Source organism: Schistocerca gregaria, chromosome X, assembly GCF_023897955.1.
Source record: "Schistocerca gregaria isolate iqSchGreg1 chromosome X, iqSchGreg1.2, whole genome shotgun sequence".
Classification (NCBI taxonomy): Eukaryota; Metazoa; Arthropoda; class Insecta; order Orthoptera; family Acrididae; genus Schistocerca; species Schistocerca gregaria.
In genome coordinates, this window is record NC_064931.1 from 702,511,443 (window position 1) to 702,528,735 (window position 17,293).

Here is a 17,293-nt window from a genome sequence, read left to right on the forward strand (position 1 = left end):
AGCTCACAACTCGACGTCAATGCAATATTAACTCGCTTTCTTGTCTGTCTGATCCACCTAGGTCCCACAGGGGTGGGTGTGGGGTTGGAGATGAAAAGGATTAGTAACGCCTGACATCTCGGCTGCTATGCGGGACCAGCTCGTTGTGCAGGTAATATCGGTATGCTTTCCAGGTGGTATGTGTGGAACTCGATGTCGGCAGCCAGACGGCACTGCTGCATCTGTGATCGCCAGCACTGCCTCTGCAACGTATACCTCGCGGAGCCGCAGGGCCACGTCCACCTCACTGTCCAATTACTGCACTCGACAGCCTTAATCTCTTGCATCGTTCTCATTACACACTGACCCACTGCCAAATTTCACACTTACAAGGCTAAGAAGCTGCAAATGATAATTTAAGTGACATACATTTTTAATGCAACACACTTTTACCCGCCCGGATAGCCAAGAATATAACACCGCCACTTCCGGTACAGGAAAGTGCGCTGGTCCCAGATCGGATCCGCCGGGCGGATTAGCGACGATGGTCGGTGTGCCGGTCAGACTGAATGTGGTTTCTAGGCAGTTTTCCACATCCCACTAGGTGAATACCGGACTGGTACCCAAGTCCTGCCACAGTAACACGACTTGCAAACATTTAGGGAAAAAAATTTCATCACCTCCACATGTACACTGAGGTGACAAAAGTCATGGGATAGCAATATGAACATATACAGATGGTGGTAGATTCGTGTCACAAAGCATAAATGGGCAGTGCATTGGCGGAATTGTCATTTGTACTCAGGTGATTCATGAAAAAGTTTTCCGACGTGATTGTGGCCACACTGCTGGAATTAACAGACTTTGAACGCGGAATGGTAGTTGGAACTAGGGAACTAGACGCATGGTACCATCAAATTAGAAAATCGTTTGGGAATTCAGTATTCCGAGATCTACAGTGTCAAGACTGTGCCAAGAATATCAAATTTCAGGCATTATCTCTCACCACGGACAACTCAGTGACCAACGGCATTCACTTAACGACCGAGAGCAGTGGCGTTTGCATATAGTTGTCAGTGCTAACAGACAAGCAACACTGCGAGAAATAACCGCAGTAATCAATCTGGGACGTTACAACGATCGTATCAGTTAGGACAGTGCGGCGAAATCTGGCGATAATGGTCTATGGCAGCAGACAACTGACTCTAGTACCTTTGCTAACAGCACGGTATCGCCCGCAGCGACTCTCCTGGGCTCATGATCTTATCGGTTGGACCCTAGATGACTGGAGAACCGTGGCCTCATCAGATGATACCCGATTTCAAAAGGTTCCAATGGGTCTAACCACTATGGGACTTAACATCTGAGCCGGCCGGGATGGCCGAGCGGTTCTAGGCGCTACAGTCTAGAACTGCGCGACCGCTACGGTCGCAGGTTAGAATCCTGCCTCGGGCATGGATGTGTGCGATGTCCTTAGGTCAGTTAGGTTTAATTAGTTCTAAGTCTAGGGGACTGATGACCTCAGATGTTAAGTTCAAAGGCAGATTCCATATTTCACAGTCCCGCTGCGAACTGTTAACGAAAGTCCGAAGATACGTAAAAGTCCTCAGATATGTTAGTGGATCTAAGACTTTTTAAATAATACAAACCCGTACGTTTTCTTGAACGGCGAGCGTTGATCAGAGACAAGCGTATCGTCACCTATGTCCCAGAGAAAATGGTGATAGGGTCGCTCCTCTAATGTTCGAATACAGTATTAGCGGTGTGCTGCTTCACGTAGTCACGTCGATATCTAGGCGTAACGCTACAAGCAATGGAAATGGAACGACCACGTAAGGTCGGTGGGAGGGAAGGCGAATGATCGATTTCGATTTATTGGGAGAATTCAAGGACAATGTAGCCCATTTTTAAACAAGAACGCATGCAGAATACTAGTACGACCCATTCTTTGAGTACTGCTCGAGTGTTTGAGATCCCCACCAAGTCGGATGAAAGGAAGACATCGAAGAAATTCAGAGACGTGTGGCTAGTTTTGTCACTGCAAGGTTTGATCAACACAGGAGTATTATGGAAATGCTCCTTGAACTTAAATGATAATCACTGGGCGTAACACGTTCTTCCTGCGCACACTATTGAGAAAATTTAGAGAACCAGAGTTTGCGGCTGACTGCAGAACGACTCTTACGCCGCCAGCGTTCGCTTGAGGACCGCGAAGACAAGAGAAGCGAAATTCGGGTTCGTACGGAAACACATAGAAAATCGTTTTCCCGTCGCTCCATTTGCGAGAGTGCAAGGTACCCCCCCCCCCCCCCCCACCACCACCACCACCAACAATGTGGTAGCTTGCGGAGTGGACGTAGATATAGCTTTTTTACTTCGTACATATCAGTTATTTTGGTATCCAAATAGTAAAACTCATCTACTACTTTTAATGTCACTTCTCTAATCTAAATCTCTCAACAACGCCTGATTTAATTACCTTAATTTCCATTTCTTTTGTTTTACTTTTGCAAATGTTGATCTTATAAGCTACTTTCAGGACACTATCCGTTTCGTTCATCTGCTGTTCTAAGCGCTTTGCTGTGTCTGGTAGAATTACAGTCTCATCGGCAAACCTCAAAATTCCAGTTTCTTCCCCCTGAGCTTTAAACACTTTTCCAACCTTTTTTTAAAATTTGCTTTACTGTTTTATAAATGTACAGACTGAATAACATCGTGGATATGCTTAAAACCTGTATTACGCTCTTCTCAACTATTTCTTTCCTTTCATATCCTTCGACTCTTATAACTGCAGTATGGTTTCTGTACAAGTTGTAAATAACCTTTCGTTCCCTGTATTTTATCTTTGATACCGTCAAAATGTAAAAGTGTGTATTTGAATAGACATTGTCAAAGGTTTTCTCTAACTCTACAAATGTTATAAGCATGGAGTTGCCTTTCTTTAAGATACCCTCTAAGACAGTATCATCTTGTATTTTCCTACATTTCTCCCGAAACCGAACGGATGTTCCCCGAGGAAGGCCAATACCAGTCTTCCCTTCTGTTAAAATTCATACCAGTATTTCGCAAGCGTTAATGATATCGCGGTAATATTCACACCTGCGAATTATTTCATTCTTGAAGTCTCAGGGTATTTCGCCTGTCTCACATACATCGCCCGACAAAAAAGTGAAGCACCCAGAAGTGGAGGAAGAAACGAAATTTCACGGGCTCAGAGGATATGCGGTGTTATTTCAGTGACTGCAAATTGGAGTCAGTTTTACGAAGTACTTGGAAGTGTGAGCCCACTTATCAGTATGACGTTGCACCCCCCGCCCTCCTGGCCGGGGTATATGCTCTGTTTCTTTTGTTAACGGTGTCGTGAAACCTTGTCTCGGCTCCTAACGCAACTATTGTCGCTGGTTCTTGACATTCTGAATACTGACACTGGAACGGACGTGACGTCCGACCTCGACGCACGCGTGTTCTATCGGGGATAGGTCAAGTGACCTCGCTGGCCACGGGAGTACCTTACATCACGCTGACAGTTCATACAGACTCGTGCCACGAGCGGACAGCACTATACTGTCGGATGGTTGGTAACAAATATGGATACAGGAGTCCGTGACGTACAACTGTGCCGTCCGAGTTCCCTCAGTCACTATCAGCCGTGGCCTATAGTCACGTCCGATGACTCCCCACATCATGAACCCAGGAGTAACACCGCTGTGCCTCTCCAAAAGACTGGTAAAATGAGATCTGCCCCAGATCGCCGCCACACTTGCCGAAGAAGGTTATCCACGATAGTGATGAACGGCGATTCATCACTGAACAGAATGCGACGCCATTTATCAGCAGTCCACGCTTGCCGGTGACTACACCACTCGAAATGCAGCCGTTTGTGTTGTGATGTTAACGGCAGTCTACACATGGACGCTAATTCTCTAGTTCGGCTGCTGTTGGTGCCCGACCAATGGTGCGGTTGACACAGCATGGCGGCCGGTGTGGCCGTGCGGTTCTAGGAGCTTCAGTCGCTACGGTCGCAGTTTCGAATCCTGCCTCGGGCATGGATGTGTGTGATGTCCTCAGGATAGTTAGGTTTAAGTAGTTCTAAGTTCTAGGGGACTGAGGACCACAGATGTTAAGTCCCATAGTACTCAGAGCCATTTGAACCATTTGACACATCATGTTACAGGGAGTCGATTGCTTGTTGTGGGCTGGCAGTCGCAGATATGAGGTGTTACAACGTGCTCGGTGAACAATATGGCGATCCTACCTTGTGGTGGTCAGATGTGGTCGATCGGAACCGTGACGACGAGTATTCGCGGCCCCAGGAAGTTGAATGTCGGGCCGCTGTCACACCTGAATGTCCCATCAACCCAGATACTCCTGTTGCACGTATCGACCAGCCGCCTAAATGGAGATCGAGAATAACGCCTTGTTAAAACTCTGCCTGGTGCACGTAACACAGTCTCATACGAGTACGTGACATCTCCGTGTCTTTCAAACTGATCACTCAATATCTGACGCTTATCGCGCCCCGTAATATTCCCTACCAGGACTGGTAACAACATTAAAAATAGTTTTTTTTAAAAAAAGTCTGTACAGCTTGCACGCTAGGTAGAGTAGTTTTGTAATGGCTGACTTTCCCAAGGATGTAAATAATTCTGAGGAAATTGCGTCTACTCCAGAGGCTTTGTTTCGACTTAGATCTTTCACCGCCCTGTCAAATTCTTCTGGCTGTATCACATCTCCCATTTCATCTTCATCTACTTCCTATTACCCTTCTACACTACTGCCTCAAAGTTCATTTCGCTCGTATAGCCCCTCTCTATATTTCTTCCACCTTTCAGTTTTCCATTCTTTGCTTTGAAGTGGCCTCCCATCTCAACTCTTGATATTTACACAGTTGCTTCTCTTTCTAGGAAGAGACTTTTTAGAAAAGGAGAGATTAAAAGACATTAATTAGTTACTTTGCACCGAGAGAGGTGACGTAATGGTTAACACACATTTGGGAGGGCTGCGGTTGAAATCTGTATACACGGATTCGGTTTTAGGTTGTCCGTGGTGTCCGTACCAGGCTTAAAGTCGAGTGTCGAGATGGTTCCTTTAGAGAGGTCGCGGCCGCGGCCGATTTCCTTCCCGAGTTCGAGGTTTTGTCGCCGTCGACGGTAAGATATATCCCTCCGCTGTTACCTACTCGTGCCTGTAGGTGGTGGGTAGGAGAAAGAGATCTCGCTGTACCGGCAGCGCGCCCGGTGCGCAGGCGTGGCCTGGCGGCGCGGCGCCCCACAGCGGCGGCGGCGGCAGGTCGCCAGATGCGGGCCGCGGGCCCCGCGGCTCGCGCCGCCCCCACGTCCCGCGGCTCCTCTCCCCGCTCCGGCGACGACGGGCGCGCCTCCGCCCCCGCGTCCGGGCCGTTCCAGCTGCCGCCCGCTCTCTACAAGAGCTTGCTCGGCAGCGCTCTGCTAGACAAGGCGGCCAGCTGCGTCTCCGTGGGCGTCCCGACAGCCCTCCGTGCGTCTTCCGCCGCCGCCGCCCGCGCCCCTGAGGTACGAACAAACTTCGGCAGTCGCGTATACGGGGCGTCCCAGATCTTTTACACTGGCGGTACCAGATCCTGAACTTGCGGTTCGAATACAGATCTTACTGAGGTGGTTTATCGGTGCTCAAGTCGGAGTCGGAAGCTACACAATTGTACTCTGAGTCGGAATCGTTATGTACGAAATTATCATTTACGAATAACAACAACACTGCGTAAAATTATCGGACTATTTACTCGTATAACGAAACTACTTTCTTTGTAAATTGTTTACGAAAGAAGAATGTAACTTTTCGATTAAAAGATGCAATCGAACTGAGTTAAATCAAATTAAAATGAATGTAAAACTTAATAAAAAAAATGCGTCTACTGTTTTTAATAACGTTTTTATTTCGCCAGTGGACATTTCGATGACACAGTTTCATCATCAGAGCTCCAGTTGTTATCTAAGACCCTTCATTAGGGTGACAAGAGATTAGCAACACCAATCTGTTGGTGTGGGTGTGAAAGGATGTGAATTTCTAAGGGCCCAGACTGCTTAGGTCATCGGTCCCCAGGCTTACACACAACTTAAACTAACTTATGCTAAGAACAACACACACACCCATGCCCGAGGGAGGACTCGAACCTCCGGCGGGAGGGGCCGCGCAGTCTGTGACAAGACGCCTCAAACCGCGCGGCCACTCCGCGCGGCTATGTATTTATCAAAGAGACATCTTGTAAAAATGTCAAAAGTTATTTGAGGTGAAAACGTTGGACGCCTCAGCCTGTATATTTCGCTTCTTCTGCTAGCTCACTTTCGTATCAACGTTGATGTTATCAGAAATGGATACCAGCTCAGTTTCGGTGACAAATGTGTAGACTAACTTATCCAAATCGGAAAACGCACAGAGGTATGGCTCGCGCAAATTTAAGTCTATAATACCTCGAGAATACAGGTTCAGACGTTTATAGTTCTTTCACTTAGTTTTAGTGATTTGCAGTTGATAGTAATGCCGAAGGTAATTTCACAGCCATGTACCCCACAAATTAATACAGTTTCTAAACCTTGGAAAGAAAAATGTATCATAAAAACCCTCTTTCCAATCTCCCGTGGATCAGTGTGGTGTTGAAAGTGAAGACGTCACAAACAGAGCCCGTATATGAACTTCCGTCATTAATACTGAATTCACGCATAAGGAAATTATCACACATATATCAACAATTACATGACTACTCTCCAAGTCACGGTTAAGTGCCTGGCAGTCGGTTCTTCGAAGCATTTTGACTGTTTTCTGTTCCACTCTCGAAAAACACGCGCGAAAATTAACACTTAAAATCTCTCCGTACGAGCTCTAATTTTTTTTATTTCTTCCACAAATATCATTTCTTCCTATGTAAGCTGGGACAATAAAACACTTTCGCATTCAGAAGAGAAAGGTAGTGATTGAAATTTTTTGAAAGATATCGCAGCAACGAAATAGGCCTTTGTTTCAATGACTGCCAGTCCAACATATTAGTGAGTCTCTCCCATTTCGCAATAATACAAAACGTGCTGCCCTTCTTTGGACTTTTCTATGCCGTCCGTCAATCCTGTCTAGTTAGGATTCTTTAACGCAAAGCAGTAATCTAGCAGAGGACGGACAAGAGAAGTGTAGGCAATCAGTAGACCTCTTGTGTCTTATGAGTGTTCTGTCAGTGAAACACAGTCTTTGATTTATCTTTCTCATAATATTATCAATATGATCGTTCCAATTTACGTTGTTCACAATTGTAGCTCCTAGGTATTTTGTTGAGAGCCTTTAGATTTATGTGATTCATCGTGTAACTGAAATTTAACGAATTTCTTTTTGTACTCATATGAATGACCTCATACTTTTCATTGTTTACGGTCAATCGCCACTTTTTGCACCAAACAGATGTCGTAACTAAGTCACTTTGTAATTGGTTTTGATCGTCTGATGACTTTACCAGACGCTAAATGACAGCATCATCTGCAAATAGTCTAAGAGGGCTGCTCAGATTGTCTCCTAAATCGTTTGTATGTGTTATGAACAGAAGAAAGCCTGCAACATTTCCCTCGGGAACAATTAATATCATTTCTGTTTTACTCGATGATTTTCCGTCTATTACTACGGTCTGTGGCCTTTCTAAGAGGAAATCAGGAATCCAGTCACACAACTGTAACAATACTCCATAGATATGCAAATTGTTTAGAAGTATCTTGTGAGGAACGGCGTCAAAAGCATTCTGGGGATCTAGAAATATGAATACAATATGAGATCCCCTGTCGATGGCACTCATTACGCGACAACGTTTGGTCACTGCACACTCTCGCCTGTGTGAGGCACTTGAAACCAATTAACACTACTCTAGTCCAAAAAGGCACCAGGTCCTCACAGAATTCCTGTTACACGTTACACTAAATTAGTTCCAAAACTACTAAGAAAATCTTGTGCGGCGAATTGTCCTGTGTGACGGAAAAAGCGCACAGGTCAAAATGGGTATAATCGCAAGATGAATGGATATAAGCGCTGTAGGATGCTGCAACACATTCTGCGGTCGAACCACTAATTTAAGACACAGATCGCTTTATTCACACACCCAAAGTCTTGTAAATAATACATGCAAGTGAACGGGAAGATTCCTTATTCCAATATACTGTCGACTAATAATCAAAAGACGATCATACCTAATATATTCACAGACATGTGAAGGGGTTTAAGAATTTTGATTACAGAACCCAGTACGTTAAACTGAACAGCGTATGATCGACAGAAACGTATGTAATACCGGCTAAGCCACAAAGTAGCAGGATAGGAACATTTACGTTCCAATATACATAAAAGATTTATGAAAAAGAGAAGGAAGCCGACGTCATTGGATTGCGTGTGGCTCGGTAACTCAAATCAAACCAGGAACTGAAGACAGTTTTACATTTAGTACAGGATTAAAAGTTGGTGATACATTTCTGGAGCCCAACGTTTAAAAACTTTCAGTTAACGCTAAGAAGCGATATGGCATGTGACATAAACGTGGAACTAGTGGTAGACTATGTCAAGTCCCATCCATATATTTGCAAGCAGTGTTCTGGGTCAGTGCGGCGCACCTGTAAAGAAACCACAAACAAAACACTAGTTGACCAGGTCTACAGTACCCTTCCTTATTAAGTAAATATTACAGCGGATATCGAACGAATTGAGCTACGTACTCCTAGGATCGCAGAAAATCAGTATAGCCCATTCGAAAGTGTGACAGAAATGATTATGCAACGTAAATGGAAATATTTTGAAGAAGGGTGACAGTGTTCTCTCGAAACGCTATTGGTTAAATTTAGAGAAGCGACATTCGAGGAAGAAAATGTGATAAATCCACTATTTCCATCGTAGTTCTCGCGTAGAGTTGTTGTTGTTGTCGTCGCTGTTTTGGTCTTCAGTCCGAAAACTTGTGATGCAACTCACCATGGTAGTGTATCCTGTGCGTAGTTACTGAAACCTACACCCACTTGAACCTGCATACTACATTCAAACACAGCTCTTCGTCTACAATTTCTACACCCACACTTCCCTCCATTGCCAAAATGGCATATCAATCGAGACCTTCGTTTACTCAAGTTGTGCCATACATTTCGTTTCTCTCCAATTCTACTAACTAATTCTTCATTACTTATCCGATTTACGCATCTAATCTTCAGCAGTCTTCTGTTAACATTTCACCACATATCAAAAGCTTCTATTCTTTTATTATCTGTAATGTTTATTGTTAACATTTCTCTTCTGTACAAGGCTACACTCCAGAAAAATACTTTCAGGAAAGAGCTCCTTACATTTGAACTCATATTGTATGTTAACAAATTTATCTTTTTCAAATACCCTTTTCTTGCCATTGTCAGAAGGTATTTTACATCATCTGTACTTCGGCAATCTTGAGCTAGTGCTCTGATTTAATCACAGAATTCATGTACTACTTTTAGTGTCTCATTTCCGAATCTAATTCCATCAGCAGCACTTGTTTCAGTTCGACTAAAATCCATTACTCTCATTTTACTTTTGTTGAAGTTCATCTTATAACATCTTTTCGTAACACTGATCATTCGTTCATCTATTCATTTGATCTTCCATCCGCTTTGACGTCTCTGACAAACCTCAAAATTTTTATTTCTGCACCCTGAACTGTAATTCCATTCCGATATTGCTCTTTGGTTTCATTTACTGCTGCATATGAAATGTCACTTTCCTCTCATTCAATACATGAGCCGAGTTCGGCAGAAAATCGCGAAACTTTTACAAAGTACCGTTCATCAGGTATTTTTCAGTGGCTTGCGGAGTATATATGTAGATGCAGATGTAAAGAGATACATAAATCGTGAATAATAATGCCAATAAAAGCCAAGTGCAACTAATCCTGGCTGTAGGCGGTAATCTTCACGTGAGACTACTAATTTCGCCGATATTAGTCACAAAAATGATTACATTTATACACTTGTTTCGTAATATCGTGAGGGCTCCATTTCCACTGGCGGCATGGTAATTCCTGCTAGTTGTTTGTTGCTAATTCACGGCCACTCGAGACGGAAGTTCCGCGTGACGCCACTGAGCGGGCGCGACCTTGTTGCACTCGAAGCTGACTTCCAGCATCCGCTGGGAATATTCAGGTGGCAGCTTCCAGTTGCAGACGGGGGCGCCTAGGAGCGAGTACTAATGGCTGGAAGTCCCGGGGAGCCGGTTTGACTGCGAGGAGTGGCCGCGCGCTCCGAGCACTCCATTTACTCTTATTATAACACACCAGCACTGCCTCTACCTCGCTCTGGTCGAGCCCAAATAGTTGAACATACATTTCAGTCGATTGTCGGAGCTGCACAGCGATAACGATCACAATCTTTACCGATGTAAACGAAGTGTCTCTAGCAGATGCATAGGGCTATAAGAATATACTTCAAATTTATTAAAAGTTTAAAAAAAATAGCGGCACAATGTAAGCGGTAGAAACTATAAGTTCTGTCTAACCTATTTCCATCACAAGTTACAGCTGCTCATGTGTTCAAGTTTGACCTTCACACGTTGGAATAGGTCCTCGTCGGTGGTCTTCAATGCAGCAGCAGTGCGTTCCAGAGAGTAGGGTTTTAGGTTTAACGTCCCTTAGGTTATTAGAAATTGAGGACAAGCTCGGAATACAGAATGCTAGAAAAGGAATGCTGTTATCTCTGTTTGAAATGAAAAATGGTGGTATCTGCGTCATGTTGTTTCATGAAACATCAAGAAAAAATAAATACTGATGATATGTCTTGTTTGAACCCGGGTCCACCCGAAAGCAGGTACAGTGTCTTAATCGCTACACCCGCGGTTCTGTAACTTCTGCAGTACACAAACTAAATGTTTTGTCATGCCCTTAAGTTAGTGCGAACCTTGAACAGTAAGATCGAGAGGGTTAGGGCATACTTTACGATATTCTCCATTTCTGTGACATAGCTCTTCTTGCTCCATTTCAAAGAGTGTCTTTCCTTTTACTGATAACCAGACACCAATGCAATGCTTATCTTCGGAGGAGTTCTCAAATTCTAACACTCTTTCTAGAAACCATGCGCAGGAATGTAACAAGTAGCAACTGTTTCCTCACTGAAATAGCTGCTGCCACCACGCGTCGCCGTGAGGGCAAATATGTGACCTCGTAGTTCGCCTCCTTCAGAAATATCTGCCTGGAAGTTTGCATTCTGCCCGCATCTTGGCTAGAATGTGCAACTTCGTTATTTCGGCACTATGTGAACTGAAATGAACCATTCCTCCGTAGTGTCAAAAGGTGGAATGTGGGCTACATTTCAGTTCCGTACCACGAATTCCTGAGCTTGGATAGCCTCCCTGAAATCCTCTCCCACGTATCTCAATATGCTATAATATCTCACTTTTGTATCCTTACTTGCTTTCTTTATTGTTAGTTCCTAAGCAGTTTTATTATTCCCACTCGTATTACACATGTGCAAATTTTATTAATACAGCATTTATTATTATTATTATTATTATTATTATTTCTTGTTTATTTTTAATTATATTATTGATAGTTGTAGGATCCCAAATAAAATTTTTCTTCTTTTCGTTTCGGTCATCTGTGGACAACATTAATTGGGATCATTTTCTTTTCTTTCGCTCTTTATCCTCGTCCAGTATGCCTTTGCTATCACACTTTGCAACCCTCTACGCGCCTCTGTCAGTGACATACTGGTCATCCACCTATTGCCCTAGGAAACTGTAGCAGCATCGACTTTCATTTGACGTTTATCCTGTGGTAAGCATCTATTTCTTGTGCTCATGTTTCTTCTATAGCTCTTTGTACCTCTTGTATCTATCGCTCTTTGGATTTCTTGCTCACAATAAACTGTACTTTCTGTTATGTCCATCTTCGCTGGTCCATTCTACAGATGTGTTCAAAGAAAATAGTCCATTTGTTCATGGCAGTGTCCGAGATCTTTTCCATCCCGATATGTTACTCTTGATTAGCTATTCTTCTAAATGAACAGTCTACAGTTCTTCGAGGACACAATATTTTCCAGAAAGTTCCAAACGTTATAGTTTCCTAATAGAGATTCAGACTCCCAGCAGCTTACAAGTTTTCAGGTTAGATCACAGGCTGATAATGTCTTAAGTTTATATTGATCGTAAGCTGTTCATACTGGGTTGATTCGTACTACCGTAATGTGTTTCTGTCACATCAACATCTATCCACTCTCCTAGATGTTTAAATCCCTCTACTTTCTGAATTTTTCCTTCTTCTAAGATAAACCATAAAGAAATGGTTTTAATGTTCTTCATATATGGTGTCCAAAAGATGGAGATCTTTAATCCTGTAAGAGATTGGGTAGCTTGATTAGTCGCATCCAACGACTGCAGCCGGAATTATTAACTTATAAACAGGTACTCTTTTACCCTTCAGTGACGTTTCAGTATCAGTATTTACTTTGACTGGAGGCGCTGGGCAGAATGCCGCCGTCACCAGATGCTCATCTATTAACCATACATTATTTTGGGCGAGTACTTTGTCATAAGTTCGATATTTTTGTTATTTAATGTGTTGGCTAGGTTTTGTGACGAAATTTAGTTATTTGTCTGACGAGGAATCTATTTCTTGCACAATAAACCAAATAGCACCCGAAAAACGAAAACACTGCACTTATGACAAATGTACCCAGGGAAAATAATGTCTAATTTGTGGATAGCTCGTCGTGTCGAACTAGACTTTGCTTTTAAATGCGACTAAAGCAGAAAAGTATCTTGCTTCTAATGTGCTTCCGAGATTGATGATGAATAAGGCAACCAGTCGTAAATGCTTTTAAAACGCTTTATTTCAGTGCCATAACATGTTTCGGGCTGTTTTCAGATGGACAACGTTTCCGATTACATTCATGTTTATTCTTAAGTTCGATATAACATGGATAAATTGAAGGAATCAGTTCGTCTATGAAGGTAGCCGGAGATCACAGATATTTCACAAGACCTACGTGCAAGCATAATCGTAGTAGAGGGCCAACAGTCCCAAGAGCATAATTTCGTTCTTACTAGTGTGCGGTTGTAGTTTCCGGATAGTACCATCACTCCCCTGGCGGCTGAGGAAGGGGGGGGGGGGGGCATCTAATTCTGAATCACTTGCTTTTGCAGAAGGGAACGTCACGTGGAAACTGACGTATCTCAAGCGTTTGTTATAGAATAAACAATGGTAAGCCGTGCTGAGACGATGAATTGAAATGCTTAAAGACAGGTTTTATCAAACTGCTACCAGTAACAACTCATCGTTAACTTGCTAAACTTATTTAATATTGCAACATGTTTCGGGGAATGACCTCATCAGTACGTCAAAAAAGGCAATACAAAAAATTTAACAAGATTACACGTAGATCTTTATTTAGTTACTTTTATTTGGACATGTTTTATGGCCTGCTATGTCCATCAGAAATGATTGTCTTCTTGAGGCGTATTTCACTTCTTCCGTTGCTGTGGCTATCAGGATTTTTGTTGTCCACTGTTTATTTGTGAAGAGCCATTACAAAACGTTTATTATAATCAACACCACTACGCACTAGAATGCAGATTCTAGTGATTGATCGTCACTCTAGAAATAACTTACGAGAATGCAGCCAGTTAACGTCGTCGGCAACGGCCGATATTTCGGCAGGAAACACTCCCAATTTTCAAGGCACAAACGAAACGGGAGATTGCTGTGTGTGGAAAATTAAACCCTCACTGGACTGGGCTACGTGCACCAGAAACAACAGAAGGCGTACGAGTAAAGACAACAGAAGCTGTAGCAACAACCAAAGATAACCAACGCCAGAAGTTATCGGTCGCAAAATATTAATTAATAATGGATGAGAAATCAGCGGTGACTGTCCCTGGCCAAACAATAAAGTGACAGAGTTACTGCCACTTGCTAACCCGCTGTTAAGTAATCTTTTGCTATCGATAACTTCTGGCGCTGGTTATCTTTTGTTCTTAGTTGTTTAAAGTGCGGCTCTCTGTACATGCTGCTTTTCGCTTCCGGTTGACACAGCGTGGCCCACCGAGGATTTAAGTTGCGAGGCAAAGGGGCCTCTCCTTTCATTTGTTACTTGTTGTATTCACCTGTCGAAATATCAGCTATTGTCGACGACGTAACCCGGTTGCATTCTCGAACATTCAACATGCCGGGAAAAGCTCGACTTCCACACCTCGATTCTAGTCCACAGTAGTGCTGATTATATTAACAACATGTGATAAGCATTATTCACAAGTTTGTAAAGAGCGGACAACAAAAATCCAGATTTACCAAGTGTAGAAGTATAAAGCCGGAATTTGGTTGCAATAATTACACTCTGTTGTTTGAAACTGATGAACAATATTTTATACAAAATAATCTCCATTGCTATTATACATTTCTCCCACCTCTCCGCCAGGCTATGGATGCCACGCCAAGAAAACAGTTCTACGTTTGAAGCGAAAATGTCAGCGAGCCATTTTCGTACCTTTTCATACAAACTGAAGCGTTGTTCAGCGAAAGGTTGTCCCAGTGATGCAAATAGATGATAATCGGACGGAGCCAAGTCTGGAGAATAAGCCGCATGCCTTAGTATTTCCCAACTGAATGCCCTGATCGTTTCCCTGACCCGGTTTGCTGTGTGTGATGGGGCATTAGCATGGAGCAATATGACTTTGTGTTGCCTTTTTCCATATTACATTCGTTTTTTACACAATGCTCGATTTAAATCGATCATCTGCTCTTGGTAGCAATCAGTGTTAACAGTTTCTCCAGGTTTTAGCAGCTCATAAGAGATGAAACCCTTCTGGTCCCACCAAATACAGAGCATTGTCTTCTTTCCAAAGCGATTTGGTCTTGCAGTGGATGTCGATGGTTTCCCTGGATTCACCCACGATTTGCGACGATTAGGATCTATTTTTCATCGCCTGTCACTGTTCCATGAAGAAACGACTTTCTTTTGTATCTGGCGAGCATCATTTCAAAAGTAGTCTTTCGAGTTGCTTGATGTCTTTCATTCAGTTCATGCGGATCCCATTTTCCCACTTTCTGCACCTTTCCCGCAACTATCAACCGAAGAGAAACGGCTTTTTGCGTCACATTCAATTGTTCCGCGAGTTCCTGTTGAGTATGAGTATCACCTTTATCCAATAAGGCCTGCAGTTCTTTGTCTTGGAACTTTTCCAGTGGTATCTCGCGCTCGTCGTTTCTCAAGTCAAAATAACCACTTCTGAAGTTTTTGAACCACTCGAAACTTTGTGTTCGCCGAAAGCTTCGACAAAAATTCGATGCGATTCTGCAGCAGGTTTATTCAAATGATAACAGAAAACCAATGATGTCCGAAAATCGTAGTTGGGTTTTAAACAGATACCGATGTACGGAACTTGGGCTACTGTGTGTTGACATTCGTCGTCAGCCGTTACAGGAAGCAGATGGTGCTGCAGACACCGTCTCATGGGCCCTACACCGACGGCTAGCACTATCTATAGGGAAATTCCGGTTTCATACTTCTACACCTTATATAGAGAAATCCAGATTCATTTAGTAAACGCAGGCATCGCTTGCTGCGGACAGAGCGGTTGTTAGGAATTAATGTACAGATAGTATTATCTGAATCACAGCTAGTTTCTAGTGCTAGCAATAAAGCAAATAGCCTGTGATTGTTTATGAGAATATCAAAATACAAATACCCAAAAATAATTAAAGAAGGAGAATACACCGCAAGAAGAGAGGCAATTTTAACGAACAGCACATGCCAAAGTAGAAAACTACTACATTGAGATCTGTGTGTGTTCGTGTCAAATGCTTTTGTACTGCTACCTTTTGCCTGATGATGAAGAGATACCTCAAACCGCGTTGCAAAATTAAATAATTTAAGCAAGTTAACGAAGAAACTGTGACCGGTAGCGGGCCCTGATCAAGCTGTTTACAAAAGTTTGAGAAACAGTCACGTTTTTAAAGAAGTGAGTGAGGAAGCTGGTGGGAAGTGTGGCGCAGCGCGTGTGAAGTGTGGGCCGGCGCTGCCGTCTCAAGGGCAGGCGTCGCCCGCGGCGCTGCGCCCGCAGACACGCTCCCAGCCTCAGCACAATAACCCACAATCCAGCTCCCAGCTTCAAACGTTAAAGGACAAGTTTACAGAAAGCTTGAAACTGTGCTTCAAAGTTGTATTATGGAACACCGGATGAATAAAAACTAGGCAGTTTGTGCTAAGCAAAAGCGAGTTTGTCACGCATCTCCGTGTTTATGACGTCATGTGTCCTGAACTGTGTGTCGTACAATGATGTAATTTTGCACGTTCAGTAACATGCGTAGACACTGCCTGCAAAGTGTAGTGCGAGTAGAATAAGTAGTAAAGAAATGGTAAATTAGAACATAGTGCCCGATGTTGAAGTTTTACTGTGCGCCATTTTAAGCAGAAGCTAATTTTCCACGCATCTAAATGTCTATGACGTCATATCTGTCGAAATACGTCGCGCGAAATGATATAATATTGCAGGCGCGTTCAGTGGTATCTGTGAATACTATCTGAGGGGGAAAAAAAACGAGAGAGAGAGAAGAAGAAAGTAAGAAAGTAAGTTCAAATGTGTGTGAAATCTTATGGGACTTAACTGCTAAGGTCATCAGTCCCTAGCCGGTCGGAGTGGCCGAGCGGTTTTAGGCGCTACAGTCTGGACCCGCGCGACCGCTACGGTCACAGGTTCGAATCCTAACTCGGCCATGGATGTGGGTGATGCCCTTAGGTTAGTTAGGTTTAAGTAGTTCTAAGTTCTAGGGGACTGATGACATCAGAAGTTGAGTTCCATAGTGCTCAGAGCCATTTGAACAATTTTTTTCATCAGTCCCTAAACTTACACACTACTTAACCTAAATTATCCTAAGGACAAACACACACACACATGCCCCAGGGAGGACTCGAAACTCCGCCGGGATCAGTCGCACAGTCCATGACTGCAGTAATGTCTGCAGAATGTGTCTAAAACAGGGTCGGTAGTACGGAAGTAGAAAAATGAAACGCTTTGTCCGATGCTGAAATTTCACTACACGAGCAGCGAAAATGTAATACATTTTTTTTTCTTTCTCCTCTTATGAGGGAGGGGTGACAGCGAGAAAAAGTTTCTTAAAGGTTTGAAATTATATGTAAAACATGTTGGAAGTCGCTAAGTGCTCTCGTTCTCAAATACTGAACGAATAAAGCCCGAGTACTTGCGCAGCCGCAGTTTCGGTTTCTCAAGACAAACAACTATAACAAGTTTTTTATTGTGTTAAAGTTTTAGCGTACGATCATACCTCTTAATGAGCAGATTATGATAGCATTTT

General features: G+C 43.2%; 1 protein-coding gene across 1 annotated transcript in view; it reads left to right on the forward strand.

Moving 5' to 3' along the window:
• LOC126298286 (zinc finger protein squeeze-like) overlaps positions 1-17,293 on the forward strand; it is a 346,884-nt gene that overhangs the window by 12,088 nt on the left and 317,503 nt on the right. The window contains exon 2 of the mRNA XM_049989585.1: positions 5,171-5,510. Within this exon, the coding sequence (XP_049845542.1) occupies positions 5,171-5,510 (340 nt within the window). The remainder of the gene's footprint in view (positions 1-5,170; positions 5,511-17,293) is intronic.